Source organism: Dama dama, chromosome 18 (assembly GCF_033118175.1).
Source record: "Dama dama isolate Ldn47 chromosome 18, ASM3311817v1, whole genome shotgun sequence".
Lineage (NCBI taxonomy): Eukaryota > Metazoa > Chordata > Mammalia > Artiodactyla > Cervidae > Dama > Dama dama.
Window position 1 is genome coordinate 47,715,347 of NC_083698.1, and position 23,774 is coordinate 47,739,120.

At 39.4% G+C, this 23,774-nt stretch overlaps 1 gene segment (V, D, J or C); it reads right to left on the reverse strand.

Moving 5' to 3' along the window:
* Positions 1 to 283: 283 nt before the first annotated feature.
* Positions 284 to 23,774, reverse strand: LOC133072244 (T cell receptor gamma constant 2-like). The segment is given in 8 exon segments: positions 284 to 855; positions 3,446 to 3,487; positions 3,772 to 3,816; positions 4,327 to 4,386; positions 9,665 to 9,994; positions 14,625 to 14,707; positions 23,214 to 23,517; positions 23,602 to 23,774. Coding segments are annotated over 8 exon segments (1,083 nt in total).

Here is a 23,774-nt window from a genome sequence, read left to right on the forward strand (position 1 = left end):
ATGCTGGGTGTCAGTCACACTGTTGCCACAGGAACATCTCAAACCAATGAGTCTGAATCTGGTGACTTTGGAAGAGAAGGAACCCAGGCACCTTCTTTTGGCTGTGGGTCCCCTTGGAGCCAGTGCCCCAAAGAGAGCTCCATGACCACTGTCTCAGGGAAAGACCTAGAAATGTGGGGTTGGTCATTATTATAAGCAGAACTGAGCTTGATATCACTGCTGTCATGCTGTTTCTCACCTTGATTAGATTCCATGAAATTAAAGTACACAGACAAAAAGGGACTTCTGATTTCTTTTTAGAAATTTATTTCAAGTAGCAAAGCCAGCATCTCCAGGGTGTGTGACAGGGAAGATCAGGGCCGTGGTGTCGGTGGAGGTGCTCGAGGAGCAAACAGGGAACTGCCCGCTGTGTGTGCTTAGCGGGGCATGAGGACTTGGGGGTGGGGAGGAGCTGATGAGATTGTGGGGACAGTGGTGGGAGAGGCTCCCCTGGACGAGCCCTGGGCCGTGCCTTTGAGTAATGGCAGAATTCCTTGTTACAGAGGAAAACTGTCTGCCCAGTGGTCTGAAAAACCCTTACATGATGATAGAAAGTTATACACAACGTCTGAAATAACCCAAACCCAGAAAGCAAGCCCGGCTGGGTCTTCAGTAGAGAGTTTCTGGGACAATAGATGAAGGAGGAAGATTGACCCCTTTGTTGTCCCCTCTGTCACGAGCTTGTCCCGTCACAGCAGACGCCTGATCTCCTAAGCACACAGAAGGAGGTGATGACAAAGTAGACGGCACTCTTGAGGAGGAGGATGAGGTAGGTGTAGTAAGCAGAGTTGTACGTGAACTGCAGCGGCACGGTGTCTAGGAGAAGTCATATGATTATTGCCCATTCTTTCAAAAGGACAGGACACACCTCCTAACACCGTGTGTGCGTAGTCACTCAGTCGTGTCCGACTCTTTGCAACCCCATGGACTGTAGCCTGCCAGGCTCCTCTGTCCATGTGGATTCTCCAGGCAAGGATACTGGAGTGGGTTGCCGTGCCCTCCTCCAGAGGATCTTCCCCACCCAGGGACTGAACCCAGCTCTCCCGCATTGCAGGCAGATTCTTCACCATCTGAGCCACCAGGGAAGCCCAATAAGGGGTGTGGTCACAATTATTTACTTCTGATCATCTACATTGGCGTGACACCCCTGTAACACCAAACCCCAAGGTAAACATTTATCATCACAACCACCACCACCAGGACGGCTCAGAATTCAGCTCACAGTTCAAGTCAACAACCTCAGCCAAATTCACTAGAACCTTCCAAAATATTAAAAAGCAAGGTTATACTTTTAATGGAGTCCAGTAGGGAAAATCATTTGTGATAAACTGCTTTCAGCATTTTCTTCACCCTTGCCATATGTCTAAAAAATAATGAGTAATATTCATTAACCACTAACCAAATGCTAAACAATTTTCTGAGAGCTTTGCATGCAAATTTTAAATCTTATTTAATTTTTAAAATAACCTATGATATCATTATTTTCAACCCCCATTTTACAAATAAACTGAGGGCAGAGAGGAGTAATTTGCCTGACGTCACACATTTAGAAAGTACCAGGAACCACATTTTAATCCCAGTAACATAATTCTAATGAGCACATTCTTAGCTGTCACGTAGCTTTGCATCTCCACATTCAGTGCATACTCCAGACACTTGATATTTAGCATAAATATCAAATCAAATCACTGGTTTGGAAGGATCTGATGGATTACACCTTGTGCATCAGTGAGATTATGATCAGGTTATGATCTGTGAAATTTGGTGGCATCTACAGTGGGTGGGGCAGGGTGTAGTAAAGTGAACATTGTGCAGAATGGAAGAAAGTGGTTAGCCCAATTCTCAGAAAGCTTAGGTGTCCATGCCTCACTCACCTGTCCTGAATGTCTCTCCTCATAGCTGTGATATAGGCTAATTGCGCTTACTCTCCTTTGAAGTTTTACAAGAAATATATGATGTCAAGGAATAATTAACAACAGTGATGATGGATCTGACTTGGCTAAATGAACCACAAGGCTGAAGTCTGTTCCTGAGGAAAATTTCTCTCTTTATAGAGTCAGAACTCCAGAATCACTAGTATATGGTGTGGAAAGGATCTCAGAAGGTGACATGCTCATAACTTAACTGCCCAGTGTCAGGTCAGGTGTTAGCTGAGTTTCAGGCCCCCTGACACATTGGGAATGAAGAAGGCATCAGCAGGACCAGAGCCAGTGCTTCTAAATTCACTAAGAACCTTCATGTAGGGAGAAGGGGCCACCAACTAGTACCGATCCTGTGCCAGCTAAATGGATACCCTATGGAGACATTCCACTTAGGTGACCGTATCTCTGTAATTACTCAAAGTGAAAGTGTTAGTTGCTCAGTCTTGTCTGACTCTTTGCAACCCCATGAACTGTAGCCCACCAGGCTCCTCTGTCCATGGAATTCCCCAGGCAAGAATACTGGGTTGCCATGCCCTTCTCTAGGGGATCTTCCCAACCCAGGGATCAAACCAAGGTCTCCTACATTGCAGGCGGATTCTTCACTGTCTGAACCACCAGGGAAGCACTTCACTTCAGCTACTGAGTTAGGTATAATTGTTCCCTATTGGCAGGTGGGGATCCTGCTGTTTAGCAATGTAAGTAATGTACCCACATCAATGCAACTAATAACCAAAGAACTCTCGTCTGTGATAGTTGGAAGCCCAGGTACTTATACCCCCAGCCAGATGTCACTGTGTCAGGACCCTGGTTTTTGGATTTCTTACTCTATGTCAATGTCTTAGAGGAGGAATTCAAATGTCCTGGGTTGAAATTCCAGATCTAGCTGTGAGACGGTACAAGGGACTTAATTAATTTTAGCTCATTGCCCTCATCTGTAAAATGGGGGGAAATTAATATATACCCTCTTAGGAGCTTTATGAGAATCGTATTTAAAATACATGAGAGACATAGTATAAGGCCTTCTGTAAGAATATGAAACTCTCTATAAGCATCAGTTTATGTTATTAGCTATTAGCAACAACCAAAGACTCAACATACAGAAAAGCAACTTGGTATCATTTTTGCATAGTCACTGTAATCAAAAACTACACAATTGAGTGAAACCCACTGTTGAATAATTCAGAGCCTATCACTGCATCCTCTAATTGAGAGTCATCTCACACCAAAACCAGTATTTACTGTGTTAAGATGACTCTTACAGAATGTTGGATTTACTTAAAAAAATGTGTAACTTAAAATATATGGACTGTGTAACAGTCTATATAATAGACTTACTTAAGATTTACTTATAGACTGTATAACAGTCTATTTTGCAATATCCAGACTTTCTGATTTTCTACCTTAAACCAAGTCCAAAAGTTTAATTTATCTAGAGGAAAAAAGTGCTATAACATGACATAAGGGCAAATATAGGCAAAACTTACTGTTTTCATCTTTCAGACATGCTTTTGTAGAATTAGCGACTTCTAGAAGAGAAAATAGTAGTCAATTATTCATACTTAACTATTTAATATATGATATATATGTATATGCATGTTTGTGTGTATGTATATATGTACACAATACACATATATATAAAATCTGCCAATAGAGACAGGAGAGATACTGATCAAATGTATGAATCTTAAAGTTTCAGAAATAATTGGTCTTTCCTACCATAAACCAGGAAAGTTCAAAAGGTAATTTCATCAGGAGGAAAAGAAAATGCTATAGGATGACGTGAAGGCAAACATATACAAAAACTTACTACCTTGATCTCTTGCACAAGCTTTTGTAAAATCAGTATCAGTGACTTCTAGAAGAAATGAGAGCAAATATTAATCAATTGTCCACACCCATTATGACAGTGTGTGTATGTATGTATATATAAGTGTGTGTGTGTGTGTGTATACATATAATCTGCTGATAGACAAGTCAGTTGGTTCTTAAAACTATGAAAATTTTTAGCATCACCATTCCAGATAATTGGTCTTTTCTACTTTAAGCCAGAGAAGTTCAAAAGAAGTTAATTAATCAGAAGGGAAAAAAATACTAAAGCATAACCTAAAGGTGCATGCAAGCCTGCTAAGATGCTTGTCATGTCCAAGTCTTTGAGACACTATGGACTGTAGCCCTCCAGGCTCTTCTATCCATGGGATTCTCTAGGCAAAAATACTGGAGGGGATTGCCATGCCCTCCTCCAGGGGATCTTCCTGACCTAGGAGTCGAACCCATGTCTCCTGTGGCTCCTGCATTGCAGGCAGATTCCTTACCACTGAGCCACCAAGGAAGCCCAACATAAAAGCAAACATACACAAAAACTTACCACTTCCATCTTTCGAACAATCATTTGGAGGCTCAGTAGTAGTGACAACTGGGGTGAAAACTACAATAAATGAGAGAAAGTATTGTCAATTATTCATGTTCATTATTTGACAGTGTGCATGTGTGTTTATATGTGCATGTGTAACATATATATATGTATGTATGCATGTAGCATGTATATATATTATATATATAACCTGCTGACAGATTAAAACATGAGCCCTACAAATCCAGGAATAGTTCATCTAATACTATGTAATTCAGTAGATCTAATTCATATATTGTTTTCTACACATGACAGTGTTTATCCAAAATACAATTTCAAGAAATATTTGCAGAAAGGCAAACAGAAAAAGAGGCTGCTCTACATCTTCAGCATCCACTGCTGATATGAAGAGATGTTCCCAAGATGAACACATCCAATCCTAGAATCCACAACAGAGTCCCATGTTCAAGGGAGTCTGGCTCAGGTAAATTTCCCTTCTAAGCAAAGGAAAGCAGTCAACCTTTCCAAATCACACATGTTCCCAGTATCCCTGACTCATGATTTCTGAATTTGTGGTGTTTGTGGGCAAAATGAAAACAATATTAATAAGGCTAATAGCTAGTGAGCAACTATAACTAGCTTGACTACTTCACATGTGTTACCTTCTTTAATGTTCCAGTGACACTGGAATGAGGTGTATTTTGGAGGATTCCATGTTACGAAAGAAATAAGGGTCAGAGAGAAAGTGACTGGCAGAGAGTTGTGCCAATGGTACCAGTGATGGCAGAGCCAGCATTCAAAGGATCATCGTGAGACATTAAACGAGACAGAGCCTGTGGGAAGTACTTTGTAAAATAAGCCACAGAAAGAGAGAGAAAGTAACCAATGAGCAACAGAATTCTACTACTGTAGACACTAAAAACATCTTCTTTTCCAGATATCTTAATTATTCTTATCAGTGACCTCGTTTATTATAGGAGGTCAACACTTCAGTGCAATTCCAGGGATAGAAAATTCCAGATAAATATTTGTAAAAAGAAAATGGATCCAGGCAAACGGAGTCACAGTGGTTTTTTGGTTTATGCCTTTTCTTCTGGATATGTTCTTATCCATATGGATTTGGTTCTGGTATGCCATTTTATGCCCTCATTGAGATCAATTTTCACTATAAAAATGAATTTGAGCTGTAAAGGCTTTGCAGTAAATGCCAAGAGTGAAAATATTAATATAATCATCCTCAAAAACTGAGCTTAATGTGTCTTAAAACACTCTCTCTGGGACTTCCTTGATGGTACAGTGGGTGGGAATCCATCTGCCAATCCAGGGGACATGGTTTCAATCTCTAGTCTGAAAGATTCCACATGCCACAAGGCAACTAAGCCCATGCCCCACAACTAATTAGCCCATGCTCCACAGCACAAGAAGCCATTGCAATGAGAAATCCAAGCACCTCAAAGAAGAGTAGTCCCCACTGACCACAACCAGAGGAAGCCTGCAGAGAGTAACGAACACCCAGCGCAACCAGAAAAAATTGTTTGTAACTTTATTTCTTTTGCTTGCAGTGACTATGTTCATTAAAGATGAACAAACTTCTTATTACTATGAATTGATTGAGGTGAAAAAGTAAAAAAAATTTCAGCATAAACTGCAGTGTATACTAAGACCTCTTTCTCAGTCAAGACTGGTCAAAACTTGGACCTGATTAGTTTTCTATCCATTCAAAAATCACTTCATGATTTGTGCTGCCAAGTGGATGTGATAGAATTTCAGAAGAGCCATTTCAAATCCTAAAAGATGGTGCTGTTAAAGTGCTGCACTCAATATGTCAGAAAATTTGGAAAACTCAGCAGTGGACACAGGACTGGAAAAGATCAGTTTTCACTCCAGTCCCAAACAAGGGCAATGCCAAAGAATGCTCAAACTACTGCACAATTGCAATAATTTCAGATGCTAGCAGGGTCATGCTCAAAATCCTCCAAGTTCGGCTTCAACAGCACATGAACCAAGAAATTCTGGATGTTCAAACTGGTTTTAGAAAAGGCATAGGAACCAGAGATCAAATTGCCAACATACGTTGGATCATAGAAAATGCTAGAGAATTTCAGAAAAACATCTACTTCTATGCTAAAGCCTTTGTGTGGATCACAACAAACTGTGGGAAATTCTTAAAGAGATGGGAATAGCAGACCACCTTACCTGCTTCCTGAGAAACATATGAAACAACAGACTGGTTCCAAATTGGGAAAGGGGTGCGTCAAGGCTGTATATTGTCACCCTGCTTACTTAACTTAGAGGCAGAGTATATCATGAGAAATGCCAGATGAGACGAAGCACAAGCTGGAATCAAGACTGTCAGGAGAAATATTAATAACTTCAGATATGCAGATGACACCACTTTAATGGCAGAAAGTGAAGAGGAACTAAAGAACCTCTTGATGAAGTTAAAAGAGGAGAATGAAAAGGCTGGCTTAAAACCCAAAATTTAAAAAAAGAAGATCATGGCATCTGGTCCCATCACTTCATGGTATATAGATGGGGAACAATGGAAACAGTGAAAGACTTCATTTTCTTGGGCTCCAAAATCACTGTGGATGGTCACTTCAGCCATGAAATTAAAAGATGCTTGCTCCTTGGAAGGAAAGCTATGACAAAACTAGATAATGTATTAAAAAGCAGAGATATTACTTTGCCAACGAAGGTCCTTATAGTCAAACCTAGGTTTTTCCTGTAGTCATATATGGATGTGAGAGTTGGACTATAAAGAAGGCTGAGCACCAAAGAATTGATGCTTTTGAACTGTGGTGTTGGAGAAGACTCTTGAGAGTCCCTTGGACTGCAAGATCAAACCAGTCAATCCTAAAGGAAATCAACGCTGAATATTCATTGGAAGGACTGATGCTGAAGCTAAAGTGCCAATACTTTGGCCACCTGATGTGAAGAGCCATATCATTGGAAAAGACCCTGACGCTGAGAAAGATCGAAGGCAGGACGAAAAGGGGACAAGAGGATGAGATGGTTGGATGGCATCACCAACTCAATAGACGAGAGTTTGTGCAAGTTCCGGGAGATGGTGAAGGACAGGGAAGCTTAGCATGCTGCAGTCCATGGGGTCGCAAAGAGTCAGACACCACTGAGAAACTGAACAACAGCACACTATTCTTGAAAGTGAAAGTTAGTCTCTCAGTCGTGTCCGACTTTTTGCATCCCCATAGACTGTAGCCCACCAGGCTCCTCTGTCCATGGGATTCTCCAGGCAAGAGCATTGTAGTGGGTTGTCATTCTCTTCTCCAAAGTATCTTCCCAACCCAGGAATAGAATCCTATTCTACGTTGCAGGGAGATTCTTTACCATCTGAACCACCAAGGAAGCCCATGTAATATTCTTAACTTTTATCAAAAACAAGAAACTTCCCAAAAATAGCGTTAGAAATTTACTAAAGAATGAAATTTACAGAAATGCCCTGTTTAGCTATATGGCCATGAAATCCATGGGAAACATTTATTTCAGAAATTAAGTGCCAAGTATCACACATGATAAAAGGGAACTTGTCTCCCCTATGGTAATTATCACCATGAAACTTACCACCCTTTTTATTTTTCCTTAATCACAGAAAAATTAAAACCTAATAGGACAGTTAGAGCCATGATTATATTAAACTGCACTTAACAAATTTGTTTATTATGTATTTCCTAGAGTAGAATGAGTAGAAATAGAAATTTAGGGCCGTTTCTGTAATCTCAGTGTTGATTAGTTTAAGGAAAGAATATAAATAATACAGTAGATGCATGAATAAATAGACCCATTTATGTTTTGGAATGCAATTTTTTGCTGACTTTATTTCATTTGCTCTTCATTGCAGTCCCAGGACAAAGCCAAGGCAAATGTTCAAGCTTGATTTGATCATTGGACAAACTAAGAACCAGAGAAGATAAAGACTTAGTTCAGAAATTCGGACTGGCGCACAGCCAACGTCAGTGCACATTTTATATGCTTGGTTCCCACTGCTTAAAAAGGCTTCCTAACCACAGGGAAAAGCACACAGTGATTCCTCTGATGGGCCCAGTGGCCTGCGGTCTGTTAGGTGAATTACTCAGACGTTAAGCCCTGAGTCCAGTAAGTTAGAGGACCACCGTCAAGGTCAAGATACACCCAACACTTTGCCTCCACTGCGTGGACATGTCCAGCATCAGCTCACAGGGGCTGCTTTGGGACGTCATGCCTGGATCACAAGTGACCCTGAGTCATCCAGAAAAGTGTGCATTCTCTTGACTGTAGTGCATTCTCCTAGGACAGTAATTCACCTGAGTTTGTCCATCCACGCATTCCTCCAGACCTAGCATGTGCTAGGGCTACAATAAAAGTATCTTGAAAGATCTTTTCTAATAGCAAGAAATACATTCATTATGTACAGTGGGAATACGTTTGCACACTTTAGTCTCACCCGATCTTTAATTACAAATTTTAACTTCAAGGTTGTAAATAAAGTACAAATTTTAACTAAGACCATAATAAAACGGCAGCAGTAAATTATTCTCTTCAGTTGGTCAAAAAGGTCTTTCAAGTTTTTTCCATAACATCTTATGAAAAACCCAAATAAATTTTTAGCCCACTCAATACTTTTTGTTGAACTGCAATCTGGCTTCCTCATAAGAACATCATTTTGTCATTTAATAACCCACTGTTTCTGACTTATACTTTGAGTAAAAGCAGGATTAAAGTGAGAATGACTGCTTGGTGAGTAGAGCATTCCTGAAAGATATATAAATGTTCTTATTTCCTGATCAACCAAGACAATCAAAAGTGAAATTCCTTTTTGCAAATTTGTTGTGCACTAAGTTGCTAGACACTTTCATATATTTTCTTTCATTTAATCCATACAAAGACCCTAAAATCATCATTGTGACTGTAATATTTTGGAAGATGAAACAGGCTGAGAAAGCTTCAAAATATTTTTTCTTTTTTGTTTTAATGTTCCCTTGACTGTACTATTTTAATTCTAGTGGAAATTTCAGGACATTTATGCTACCATTAAACAGAACAACATCTTAGAAAGACGTGTTTATTTGACCTGACAGAAAAGTTAGGGTATTGTCTTTGAAAAACTGTGTTCTGGGAGGTTATTGTTGTTTAGTTGCTAAGTTGTGTCTGACTCTTCTTTTGTGACCCAGGCTCCTCTGTCTGGAATTTCCAAGGCAAAAATACTGGAGTGGGTTTGTGTTTCCTAATCCAGGGGATCTTGCCAACCCAGGGCTCAAACCCATGTCTCCTGCATTGGCGGGTGGATTCGTTACCACTGAGCTGCTAGGGAAGCCCAAGGGAGGTTATATTTATATTTATGTTTATATTCACATACCGTGTTTCACTGCAGGAAAAAGAATCTCTTGATCTTTTCTTCCTGCATTTTTCTCATGTTTGACGATACATATGTGCTCTTTTTTCATAGAGTTTTCTGTCACTGTCAGCCAGCTAAGCTTCATGTATGTGTCATTGGTCTTCATGGTATTTCCCTGCTGGGATGGCAGAATCCTGTTGCCATTCTTTTCTTTCCAAGAAACCTTAATAACATCAGGGAAAAAATTTTCCAGGAGACAAAGATACGTTGCAGTCTGTTGATGGTTGACTTCATTAATTGAAGGAAGAAAAATTGTGGGTTTGGGGGAAGTATCTGCAGGAAGTTTTTTATCTGCGGAGGGAGATAGAAAAGAATTTAAAATGGTTATTAGAGAAACATGGAGAGCCATGGAATAAACTAGCATGTAATAAAAGGAAGAAAACTTGTCACTGAATTAGTGCTCACCATGGATTCCTTTCACAGTGGATTGTAGGGGACTTACTATCCTTCTTATTTTCAATAGGAAGAGATGTTCAAGAGGTTATGTAGCTTGCCCAAAGTCACAACTAGCATAGTAGAACCTGGATCACACATTGGCCTTTGTTCTTTTTCCACATGGTAAGATGGGTTATGAGTTTTATCTCCTTCCAAAATTCATGAACACATTTATTTTTTAACATCTCTTTTGTTCTATCATAGTGGAGCCTGTTTTAAAGTGGATGGATGGGCTTTCCTAATGGCTCAGTGGTAAAGAATCCTTCTGCCAAAGTAGGAGACACACATTCGATCCGTGATGCAGAAGATCCCACATGCCTCGAGCAACTAAGCCCCTGCACCACAACTATTGAGCCTGTGCTCTAGCCTGAAGACAGGACTACTGAGCCCTTGTGCTGCAACTATGAAGCCCCATGCCCTAGAGCCCAAGCTGCAGACAAGAGAAGCCACTGCGATGAGAAGCCCACACTGCAATGACGAGTAGCTCCACTCTCTGAAACTAGAGAAAAGCCCATGTTGCGGCAGAGAAGATGCAGCACAGACAAAAATTAAAAAAATAAAATTATATTTAAAAAATGAAGCGTTTGGGTGTGTGGTGGGAATGAGAATGGGGGAGAAGTCCAGGTAACTCTGATAGTTTCTCTAGAAGTGAGAATCTTTGACTTTTTACTTTTTCTCAAACTTTTAATTTTATATTTGAGTATAGCTGATTCATAATGCTGTGTTAGTTTCAAATGTATAACAAAGTGATTCAGTTATACGTATACATGTATCTCTTCTTTTTCAAATTCTTTTCCCAATTAGATTGTTACAGAATATTGAGCAAAGTTTCCTTCCCTGTGCTATATACAGTAGGTCCTTGTTGGCTATCCATTTTAAATATAGCAGTGTGTATATGTCAGTCTCAAAGTCCCTAGCGGTTCCTCCCTCCACCCTTCCCCCCTGTAACCTCAAGTTTGTTCTCTGAGAGTCGGTTTCTATTTTGTAAATGATTTCAATTGTATCATTTCTTTTTAGATTCTACATATAAGAGATATATGACATTTATCTCTTTCTCTGTCTGAATTACTTCATTTGGTACGACAGTCTCCAGGTCCATCCATGTTGCTGCAAATGGCATTGTTTCATCCTTTCTAATGGCTAAGGACTATTCCAGTATATATATACACACACACACACCCCATGTCTTCTTTACCCATTCTTCTGTCATTGGACAATTAGGTTACTTTCAGGTCTTGGATATTGTGAATAGTGCTGCTATGAACATAGAGGTGCTTGTATCTTTTCAGACCATGTTTTTCTCTGGGAATATGCCCAGGAGTGGGATTGCAGGATCATATGGCAGCTCTATTTTTGGTCTCTTAAGGAACATCCCTACTGTTGTGCATAGTCACTGCACCAATTTGCATTCCCACCAACAGTGTAGGAAAGTTCCCTTCTCTCTACTATTTTCCCTTCCTATCCTGTTTTGTAACTTGTGCTCTCTTTGGCCACATAGCTCATCCTCATGTTTTGCAACTCTGTGGAACTTCGTTTAACTACTCTGTCATGAACCATATTTATCTTAGTTTGTCAACAAAGGTCCGTCTAGTCAAGGCTATGGTTTTTCCAGTAGTCATGTATGGATGTGAGAGTTGGACTATAAAGAAAGCTGAGCGCCAAAGAATTGATACTTTTGAACTGTGTTGTTGGAGAAGACTCTTGAGAGTCCCTTGGACTGCAAGGAGATCCAACCAGTCCATCCTAAAGGACATCAGTCCTGGGTGTTCATTGGTAGGACCAATATTGAAGCTGAAACTCCAATATTTTGGTCACCTGATGTGAAGAGCTGACTCATTGGAAAAGACCTTGATGTTGGGAAAGATTGAAGGCAGGAGGAGAAGGGGACGACAGAGGACGAGATGGTTAGATAACATCACCGACTCAAAAGGCATGAGTCTGGGTAAACTCCGGGAGTTGGTGATGGACAGGGAGGCCTGGTGTGCTGCGGTTCATGTGGTCGCAGAATCGGACATGACTGAGCGACTGAACTGAACTGATATTACTTCTCTTATAAATAAATGTCAGTAGGAAATTTATTTTATTTTTAGACAATATACAGTCATTTTTTATAATGGGAATTAGTGTCCCTGCGTACTTGACAATCTGTGATGTTGAACTTACAGCTTCAAATGTGGATCACCTGCCCATTTCTGAAGTGATGGGATTCTTCTGGTGGGTTTCTAATTTTATATAACATCCAAACTTCAGATCTGAAAACTTTCAGATTTTCGAGTGGAGGAGTTGATTGTTTACAGTGCCTTGAATTTGGAAACAAAATAGCAATATTTCCAAAACTTCTAATAAAAATGTATAATTTTCTGACATGCTTTATATAAACCTTATCAAGTAATACACTTATCAGAATTTTGCTTCACTTTAGAGAATGTTTACCAAGGCACATTTTCTTTTGAAATTTCATTTCAAGTTTAAGCATGGTTAAGAACGCACAGTATTTTGACTCTGTGTCTCCCCCAGTTTTAAATCTACCCTATAAGTTTGCTGAACTTCGTTAGAGCTCCATGGCTTACTGTGTTTTCATCTGCTAAATAAAGTATACATATAATTAAAAATTAAATGTATGCTTCCTGAATTTCTTATAGACATGGTGTCAACATATATAACAAAACATAGTTTGCAAATGATCCCACTTAAATGCTGGAATGTTTCTTGATTATATGGTTAAAGTAATGGTTGAAATTATAAATGTTAAAATTCCTTCCAGTTTATTTCCAAATGAAACACAAATACTTTACTCATATTCTCTTTGAGCTAGTTTAGCATTCTGAGGTCAGTTTCTTAAGAACAGAAAAATCAAACTTCTCATTTGAAAAGAAAAAGAAAAAAATTTTTGAGAAATTTTTCCTCTGTAGCAAAATTCCTGAGTTTTCTACTAAAGAAGTAAGCAAACAGAGGTTATTTTAAAACTTAATGTTGTAAATACAGTTAGGTCCTATTGTGTTTAATTTTATACACCTCACTCATGGTGTAAATACTATTTTATTGATTATAATAGTAAGATACTATAATTTCTCTCATCACATACTGTGTTTTTATTGCTTAAGAGTACTCTATTTTTCCTTATATTTTATAAATTAAATAATTAGAACTATTTCATATTTAAATAAGCAAATTATATTATGACCTTTGTATCTGTATTTAATTGACTTCATATCACAATCATTTAACTTATGAATTAAAATTTTTCTGATAAATAAGATCATGAAGCCCAAGTTTATTGGCTAAGGGCCAATATATGTTTGTGTTAGAAATGATATCAATGAAGTGAAAGGATTCAGATGTAAAGCACATAGAACAACAAATATAAAAACAAATACATTTTCACTTCATTTTTCTTGACAAATAGAAAGCAGTCTTTAGTTGAAGAGAGACAAATACCTCCCAATTCAATTCTGTGTGTGTGAGTGGACAGTAAGATAACTTCTTGTTTAAGGAGTTAGAAGTACAACTGCATCCTCTGAAGAATTTCTCTTCTGTCAATATTTTTGGCTGTAAACAACTCTCTTTCCTGGGGGCAGCTTTCCCTTTGCATTTGGTTTTTTTTTTTTTTTTAATTAGTTGGAGGCTAATTACTTCACAACATTTCAGTGGGTTTTGTCATACATTGATATGAATCAGCCATAGAGTTACATGTATTCCCCATCCCGATCCCCCCTCCCACCTCCCTCTCCACCGGATTCCTCTGGATCTTCCCAGTGCACCAGGCCCGAGCACTTGTCTCATGCATCCCACCTGGGCTGGTGATCTGTTTTACCGTAGGTAATATACATGCTGTTCTTTCGAAACATCGCACCCTCACCTTCTCCCACAGAGTTCAAAAGTCTGTTCTGTACTTCTGTGTCTCTTTTTCTGTTTTGCATATAGGGTTATCGTTACCATCTTTCTAAATTCCATATCCCTCTGCGTTTGAATGGAGTGTGGACGCACCTATCCAGCACCGACAATGTGTTACACACCGTGTCAGGGACACTGCTGACAGGCTTTCACTGAATTCAACTGAGGCCAAAGAATAACTGACCAAATGCTCATAAACAGTAAATGGTAGACCCAGACATCCTGATCAGAGTGACTCCAAAGCCAGGTTCTTTGAAAACACCCCTTTGGAATCTGGAAAGGAAACGTGCCAGCTCACAAAACTTACCTATAATAACCAACTTTGGCCTTGAACCAAACACTTTCATGATGATCACATATATTATACAGGAACCCTTTATATAAGTCCACATGTTCACAAAGCCAAATCCTACATTTTCACACAGTTGTCTATGGTATGCTCTAAGGATTTGTTTTAATATCTTTCCTAAACTCCTACATCTAATCCCCATTTGCATTCCCATTTTCCCAAACATTTTAAGCTATTATTCCAATTTGTTTCTTGCCTTCCCTCCACTACCTTGACAAAAAATGCCCTTCTTCAGGTACTTACCTAGGACGAAAACTTTTGTTCCGTCACCAAAGATCATGTTGTCTAAATTCCACAGTGATTCAACCTGTGGCAAAAACTTTAGACTAATTTAGCTTCTCTGAGTTCTTTAAATCCTATTGGAATCATGACAGCCTGGGATACAAGAGACCAAGTTTCTGGTCCTGATTCACTTTGCTCATAACAGGTTCCATGGCTGAGCTAATCAGATTAATTAAAGCTTTTGGTGTTTGTTTATTTGAAAACATAGTGTTAGCATGAATCAGTTTGACATCCCCTTTAATGCTGAAGTGAGACCAATATGAAACAAGATCTTAAAAAGTGATTTTATTAAAAATGCTATGGAAAAGAAAGACCATAATAATCAATTATTATTAGTGATTTCTTATTATTAGCTGACTGTGTGCTCCAACATAATATTTTAATATCTTGGGACCAGGGCTTGCCCTTACTGATGGGAATTCGGCGTTTTGGGGTTACACCTGAGTCTGTGGCAATTAACTGTGAAGATTGGTTCCTTTTTTTGCCTTCTACTATGCTCCACATGTCAGGAATTCTCAAAGCCGTTGTCACAGGACAGGTGCTTTTCATACACACAACTTAAAGGCAATTGTTTGTCTAGTCTTACCCGCTATATTTTCAGGGTTAAGCAACTCAAAGGGAACATTGGCTAAAGCCTAATATGTATAGTCAGTATATGGAATTACTTCACTTGTGTTGTCCAAAACAAATAGCTTCCCCCTCCTGTCCAATCAACAGCACAATTAATATTTTTCCAAGCTTTTACTAGAAATTTCAGCCTCAGACTGACTTCTCTCCAGCTCATGTGTAGATTTCAGCTTGCAACTCTTGGCCTTCAAGGCAGGATGATAAGAGAAATGGTAGGATGCCTGGTTCTCAAATCCTATTATTGTCATGTTGGATTGTGAAAACCTTACCTGCCTGACCCTATCTGCTGAGGGTCACCATCTGTGAATGACAGTAAATGTTATGGTATCCATAGCATTGATGAACTGGCAGTATAAATGGGTTTGATTAAAGATCATTTCTTCCATTTTATAAAGTGGATGTTGAAGACTATATCCCATCTTTATTTCACTTTTCTCTTAACTTCGTGTATTAAAGTCCTTTTCTAATTTTATGTTGCAAAAGCACATCATATTAAAAAATTTGGTGTGCTTATTTTATCAGCTAATAAAAAGTATGTATTCCACCACCTTTTCATTTTTTTCTTTTTAATATTCACTTTTTTAATTGAGCTAGAGCAGACACATAGCTCTCTTACCATTGAGCTTTAAAATCTTAACCTGTGCTTTCTGCTAGAAGTCCTTTTTCCTCCTGCTTCCCTGAGTGCCTTTGATCTTATTTCTTGCCCTTCCTGTACATGGCATTTTCTATCTTAGGTCTTCACAAATAAATTTTGGAAACACGCAATTTAAATAAACAGAAGCACTGTTTTCACACACGAGTAATAATACAAATTATAACATATTACAAATTAGGAAGTAAATTAAATAATCCATTTAAAAGATCAAACTACAGAGGAGTAAATGTTCAGAATACAAAAACTTAGACTTCATTTTTCTCACCTTGTGTAAAGGCCCAGACTCTGTCCTTTGGAATAAACAAGTCTCTACTGAATCCCAATATTTGCCACAGTAACTTGTTATGTGACTTTAGGCAAGGACCTGAACTTCTCTAAACCTCAGTTTTCTTATCTGTGGAATGGGAAGACAAGGATTCCTTTTGAGGAAAAGATAAGGCACTGAAACTACTTATCATGATGTCTAGCCCTCAGTAAATAGTAGCTGATATTATTATTATTCTCTTTAGTGGGACAATTTGGGGTCATTTTATCAAATTCTTTGGACAGATGAAATATATGAATTTTATAAGCAATAACTATTACATCATTTGAGAAAGAAACAAACTCATCAATGCAAGATCTGTTGTTTCTCTGGTAACCACAGGCCATAGAATATGGGCCCAATCAAGCCAGCATCTAGAAAGCTTTTCCACTGGACTACAAGCTGTTTGAGTGTTGGGATTTGTTCTGTCTGTGTCTTGTTCACACTTCTGTCTCCAGCATCCACACAGAAACTGTCCTCAAAAAGAGGACAATGTCCTCATTGCTGAGAGAATGAACAAGTGAGGATGTCCAACCATGCAGACTCTTTTCATGGACTTTGGAGCTGAGATGGCTTGAGCTCACAAATTCCATTACACTGGTCCATTTCCAAGCAATGAGGCAAGAATTGTCATGACATAAATTCTGACTGCTCTCAGCTTCCCTCTGTGAAGCTAGAGTAATAAGAAGTGGGATTTGCAAATGTTATATAGACATTTATTATAAGAAATTTTGTTTGCACTGCTGTTAGGTCTTAGGTGAAAATCAGTACTACAGGTTTTGCAGGTTATTGGGGAAAAACTATAGAGAATAGAAAATTTTTTAAATTCTCACTTATAAGCCATTTATAAGAAAAGGAATTTTTTCTTGTAAATTCCTTTACAAAAAAACTTTACTGACATAAACTTTGGCAACAACTTTACTGACATAATGACATAGTATGGTAATGGTGTAAATATATTGAAACATAAATGAAACAATGAAAAAGATATGGTCCTAAAAATATTTTAATATCTAGCCTGAGTCTCTTGTGCGTGTGTGTGTGTTTATGTGTGTGTGTGTGGATATTCTAAAAGATGAATTTCAGTGGCTTACAAGCAGGAAGTAGTTTTGTTTCCATGTAATCCATATACAGTGGCCACTAGCTGCAAAATTGTAGTTCTCATGATGAGGCCAAGTATGTGGCAGTCAGATAAGGGGGATTGTAAGGTCTTTTTTTCTTTCTTAAAAGCATCTATCAGTCTTTCATGACTAAAGTAAAAATAGAAAAGAAGTTACTTACCACAGGGAGCTACTATGAGCTTAGTTCCTTCTCCAAACATCTTCTTCCAACCTGAGCTGCCATACTGGTTCAGGCTCCTACAATGATCTCAGCCTTCGCCTACCTTCATGAAGTGACTAGCAGTTTAACAACTTTGGGCTGGCAATTTGACCTTCTGAGTTCTTTTGGAAGTCCTTGATAATAGGTTTTATGACATCTGATATTTTATAAGTTTTTGTCAGATCAATGGGCCCAAATATCTGTTTTCCATGGTGGACTATAATCATTGACAATACTGATAAAAAATGAAAAGGATAAAAGCAGGAAAAGAAGAGTTTGACACTAGCAGGTTAACCACCTGTTCTGCTTTCCCACATTTCCAGGAAGAGGATTCAAAGAATTAAGACTTTTAAAAAAATTTCCAGGTGCTCAGCTGTGTTGAAACTGCTCGGAGTTCACATCAAAAGAAAAGCACTTCCGTTCGCACAAACACCAGGGCTGCTCAGTTAGTGATTTGGGAATATATTTCTGAAAGGAGGAAACTCTTCAGTAACTGAAAATGCAAATTTGCCAATTCACATGTACTTGAGAAATGTGGACAAAGTTCTCCATTCATTGGGTAACATGATTCTGTTTTGGGGGGAGGGAGAGTATTGTTGACTTACAATGTTGCTAGTTTCTAAGATGAAAACCAATAATACATGTTTTGCAAATTATTGGGGAAAGGAGAACGATTTTTTTTAAAATCTTAAATGATAGAGAAAATTCAGAAAAGTGTTTGTCACTTAATAGACCATTTACAATAAAGTGATTCAATTATACATATATATGTATATATATATATTCTTTTCCAATATGTTTATTACAGGATATTAAATATAGTTCCCTATGCTATACACTAGGACCTTATTGTTTATATATTTTACATGTAATAGTTTGTATCTGCTAATCCCAAACTCCTAATCTAGCCCTTTCCCACCCCTTTCCCCTTGGTAGCTATAAGCTTGTTTTCTATGTCTGTGAGTCTGTTTCTGTTTTGTAAATAAGTTCATCTGTGTCATATTATAGAGTCCACATATAAGTGATATCACACGGTGTTTGGGTTACTGTGTCTGATTTCATTTAGCATATCATCTCTAGGCCCATCCATGTCACTGCGAATGGTGTTATTTAATTCTTTTTTAGGGCTGAGTAGTATTCCATTGTGTATATATACCACCTCTTCTTTATCCATTCATCTGTCAATGGACATTAGGTAGGTTCCATGTCTTGGCTATTGTAAATATTGGTGCTATGAAATTTGGGAGCATATATCTTTTTGAATTATAGTTTTGTCCAGATATATGCCTAGGAGTGAGATTGCTGGATCATATGGCAACTCTATTTTTAGTTTTTTAAGGAACCTCCATAATGTTCTCCACAGTGGCTACAGCAATTTACAGTCCCATCAACAGTCTAAGAGGGTTCCTTTTATTCACCGTCTCTCCAGCATTTGTTATTTGTAGACTTTTTAATGATGCATTCTGACCAGTGTGAGGTGAATCTTCATTGTTTTGATTTGTATTTCTGTAATAATTAGTGACAGGCAACATGATTCTTTACCACAATAATTAGAAATGAGAACACAAGTTCTGTGATGACTTATTATCTTTCATAGGCTAAAAGAAGAAATTTGTAGAATACTATTTTACTTGAAACTATAAATTCCTTATTTAAACTAAAATTTGAGAGCTAAGGCCAGTTCTCTTATGATGAAAGAAGAAATGTCTTCCAGACTGTTCTGTAATCTTAAGCCACTCAATTGGATAAATAGAAAAAGCAATAGCCAGAAGCAGCTGAATGCTCCCCTGAGTACAGATGAGCTGTTGATTTGCCAGGACACAGACAGGACTGACCCTGACCATCCTCATGTCCACTCCAGACCCACCTTGTCATTGTTAAATCCCTTACTGCATCGAGCATAGTGCCTTCCCTGTGGAGATAAATATATATGATAGATATTATTGGTACAAAAGAAAAATGTTAAAATAAAGCTGTAATTCTTTAATATAGTGTTTACACTATATTTTCAAAAACAGTTGCACTCATTAGCTCCTTTTATGTAAATGATGGTATTTTGAGCCAAGAAACAAGTTTCCACAGAGATGGGGATGTAACATAAGGATGGATGATCAGGTAGAAAATGATAGAGCTGGTATGCAAACATTTCTGTAATACCAAGTGTCCAGTGTGCTACAGTAGGGAACATGGAATCTTTCAGTACTGTTTTTCATTCTTTTTAAAACAATTTTTAGTTCCTTTTGGAATATAGTTGATTAACAATGTTCTGTCAGTTTCAGGTGTACAACAAAGTGATCTTAATTCTAATTTTGCCTATTAGCTGCTTGATTTATTTGCTATCTGACACTCAGTGTTCTAACTCTGAAAACGCAGTAAGAACACGTTTTGTGTCTCACATGTCTCACATCATTATATATAATGATGTCTCACATCATTACAAGGAAGATGCATAGCACAATCCAGATATAACACAGGAGTTCAGTGGATCCATGACCTGTATTTCCTTCCTCTCTGTTCCTTCTCTTTTTGGAAGGAGGCAGGTCACAGAGATACCACGGAGGGGACCTAATGTGGACTGGGGTACACCCTTTGCATCTCCTTAGTTCCTTGACTTGAATGATATCATTGGTATCTCTTGACAGAAGAACTCTCTGGCAAGGGGTCCTAGAGATCTCAGCCTTGCCTCCCAGTACACACTCTGTGATGGAGCTTCATGGTCAAGGCTTCGGGGCAGCCACACCCATCTTTGTCCTTCAGGGAGATCCCCACCCATCTCACACCTAAGGTGAGCAAGGAAGGAGCTGACTGTAAATGTCCTATTTTTCCTGTGCCAGAGAGGTATGGAAAATTAATGTCAGAAAAGTTTGATTCAAAAATTCATAACTATATACCAATAAAGTTTTTAAAAAATTAGTAAAAATCTATTACTATTCTACTCTATCACACTTCCCTCAATGAACATGACCTGGGCATCAACACAATACACAGCCGTGCCTTTGCCATCCTGCATCCCTCACTTTGAGAGAGACAGACTAGCTAAAATGCTTCCCAAAGTAAGTGACAGTCTTGGGACCATTTCTTTCATCCTGGCAGTGACTACCCTGAAAACAAGATCACCCAAGAAAGATATGCTCTAGGTTTCTAAATATGTCTCAGTAGGTTTTTCATGCAGAAAAGAGCTAATCTATCACCATGGAGGTTGCAACTGACATTAAGTGGTATAATTCCAAGAGAGAGACATTTTGGAACGGTTATATTCTGCTTTAGACCTGAGAAAACTGATGTCTAAAAGTGTGAAGATCTTGCTCAAGGTCACAGAGCTCATAAGGGAAAAGCCGGAGTCAGTGAGGGGTGAGAATAGGGTTCACGCCATAGTCGAGGTTCACAGCAGGGGCACTGGGCTGTCTCCTCCTGGGGACTGTGGACCGTGTATTAATAGCTCTGTAAGGACATGGGTGAAGAGCTGCTTCTTGTTGGCCACATTGTCACCAGTTCAAAAAATTCACTCTCTGTGGAGTCTGGCATTGGTGTGGCTGCAAGAACAGGAAAGAGTTGTATTAGGATCATGGGGAAGATGAAGTGAACGAACGTGAAACAGAGCTAGAGTAAGCTTCTGTCCCCTTTACCTCCACCTCTTCTAACACATACTGGGGGATCTTAGCTTTGAATTAGGCCTTCAGGGAAGGGTTGGGGGTTGGGCTCTTTCAGAAGGAAAGCATATATGAATTATACATTTCTAACGGCAAAATCGGAGCTCAGGGAGGTAGACAATGAGTTTAGGAATCTGCAGGACCAATTCAGAATTTTTTACACTTTCCTTTTATTCATTGTTTTACCATTGCTATTAAGCTGTACATAAACTTTGAATTTCCACTTGAAAAGGGTCTAAATTCAGCTTAAACTTCAAAAAGATTTTATTCTTTCCTGTTTTGGGGTTGAAGAATCAGTGACACAGGCTTTTTTTTTTCCTTCTTTTCATAAGAAGGTAGTGAATATAGTGATAAGTGATTTGTGTGATTTTCCTGTAAATGCAGAGATCACAGGCATATACTTTTAGCTGTTCAGGCTTCTCATTTTATAGAAGAGAGCAGAATAGCCAGAGATTCACTCAAAATTCCATATGTGGTGACAGTCAAGGAGACGTGTATAACAGGATATTGAATATAGCTCCCTGTTCTATACAATAGGACCTTTTTGCCAACCCATTCTATATATAATAGTTTGCATCTGCTAATCCCAAGCTCCCAGTCCTTCCCTCCCCCACCCTCCTTCCCCTTGGCAACCACATGTCTGTTCTCTATGCCCCTGAGTCTGCTTCTGTTTCATAGATAGGTTCATTTGTGCCATATTTTAGATTCCACATATATGTGATATAAAAGGGTGTCTGTCTTTCTATTTTTAACTTACTTCACTTAGTATGATAATCTCTAATTGTATTCATGTTACTGCAAATGGCATTATTTTATTCTTCTTTATGACTGAGTAGTATTTCATTGTGTATATGCACCACATCTTTTTTTTTTTCCATTTATTTTTATTAGTTGGAGGCTAATTACTTTACAATATTGTAGTGGTTTTTGTCATACATTGACATTATTCATTCATTTGTTGATGGAAGTTTAGGTTGTTTGCATGTTTTGACTATTGTGAACTATACTTCGAGGAAAATAAACTAAATTAAAAAGAAAAAATAAGGAGAAGAGTAAAGCAGAGAACCTGATGTCTCATCCAGGGTTAACTGCATCACCATGAGGATTTTTATCAACTCAAACTCAAGAATGTCAGGCATGCCAATAGATGAGGATGCTGAGACATTGCCAATATTGTTTCCTGGGCTTCGAACTGCTGTCTCTTCCCCCGCAAAATGGTAACAATGGGTGAACAACTTAGAGACTGGAATCAGGCATACACTTCCAGGCTCAGCTTTCAAACATTTTGTGGCAAATCTACAGTCCTTCACCCTTGAAATCATTTATGTGACATTTTATCTATGCATCCTTCGAGGGAAATGGTCAGATTTTTATATTTTCAGTCAATACCAGAGCTATCCATTAGAAATAAATGTGAGTCACTAATTCAAGCCATAGACGAAAATGTTTTGGCTTCTGCATTAAAACCAAACAAACAAAAAAAGGACACTTAAAACGAATATTAGGACTATATCTACTTAGTCCAAGATATCCAAAATATTTCAACAGTAAGTCAATATAAAAATAATTAAGGAGATATTTCACTTTTTTTTTCTGCGACTATCTTCAAAATATAGCTTGTGTTATAGACATACAGCCCATCTCAGCTTGGACTCTTGAACTAAGTACATTTCAAGGGCTCAATAGCTGGATGTGTTCAGTAGCTGGTGGACTGGGCAGCCCAGATTTTCCTCCAAATGCTGCAGACAAGCTGAACTGGACGATGTTTAGAAAAGTCCCCGCCATCTGCACAGCTTTTTACCCGGGTCAGCTTTAGCTCCCACCAGATTTTATCTGCAGAAGCCCGAGAGTGCGGGGAGTCGTCAGGATACTGAGAGATCACCCCAGGGGGACCTAAGGGACCCGGAGGCGGCGGCAGTGGCCAGGTCTGGGCGAGCAGTGGGTCTCGGAGCATTTTGTGCAGACCCCGGGGCTGCGCGCCCCGCTGTGCCGACCTCCAGGCAGCGCAGTAGTACACGCCCTCGTCGCTCTTCGCCAGCTTCATCAGGGACATGGTGCAGCTCTTGCCATCCGCGCCGCGGGCCGCGCTGACTTTATCACCTCTTAGGACCGAATCCCACTGCACATCCCGCTTGGACAAGGCTAGATAGAGAAGCCTCTCGGGGGCCTGGCCCTCCAGCTGGCGGAACCAGTGGACGTAATCCACAGACCTACTGACCCGGCAGGACATGGTGACAGCTCTGCCCGCGTGCCCCGCCATCACGGACGGCTGCAGCACCCTGAGGTCCTGCTGGATACCTGCAAGCGATGAGAGAGGGCCGGTGAGCCCGCAGCCTCCGGGCGCGTCCCGCCCGGCCCCCCGCGGAAGGCGCGGGCACTCACCTGGAGCCACGAGGGCCCAGAGGAGGGCCAGGCGGCCCAGCGCGGCTCTGTCCCCTGCCCCGAGGGAAGAGCCCATGGTGGTGGGGCTCAGATTGCCCGGAGCCTCCACACCTGGGTGTGTGATGGAGGTCAGCTCAGGGTCTGAGTGGGTGCTTCTCCCGGGCTACCGGGGC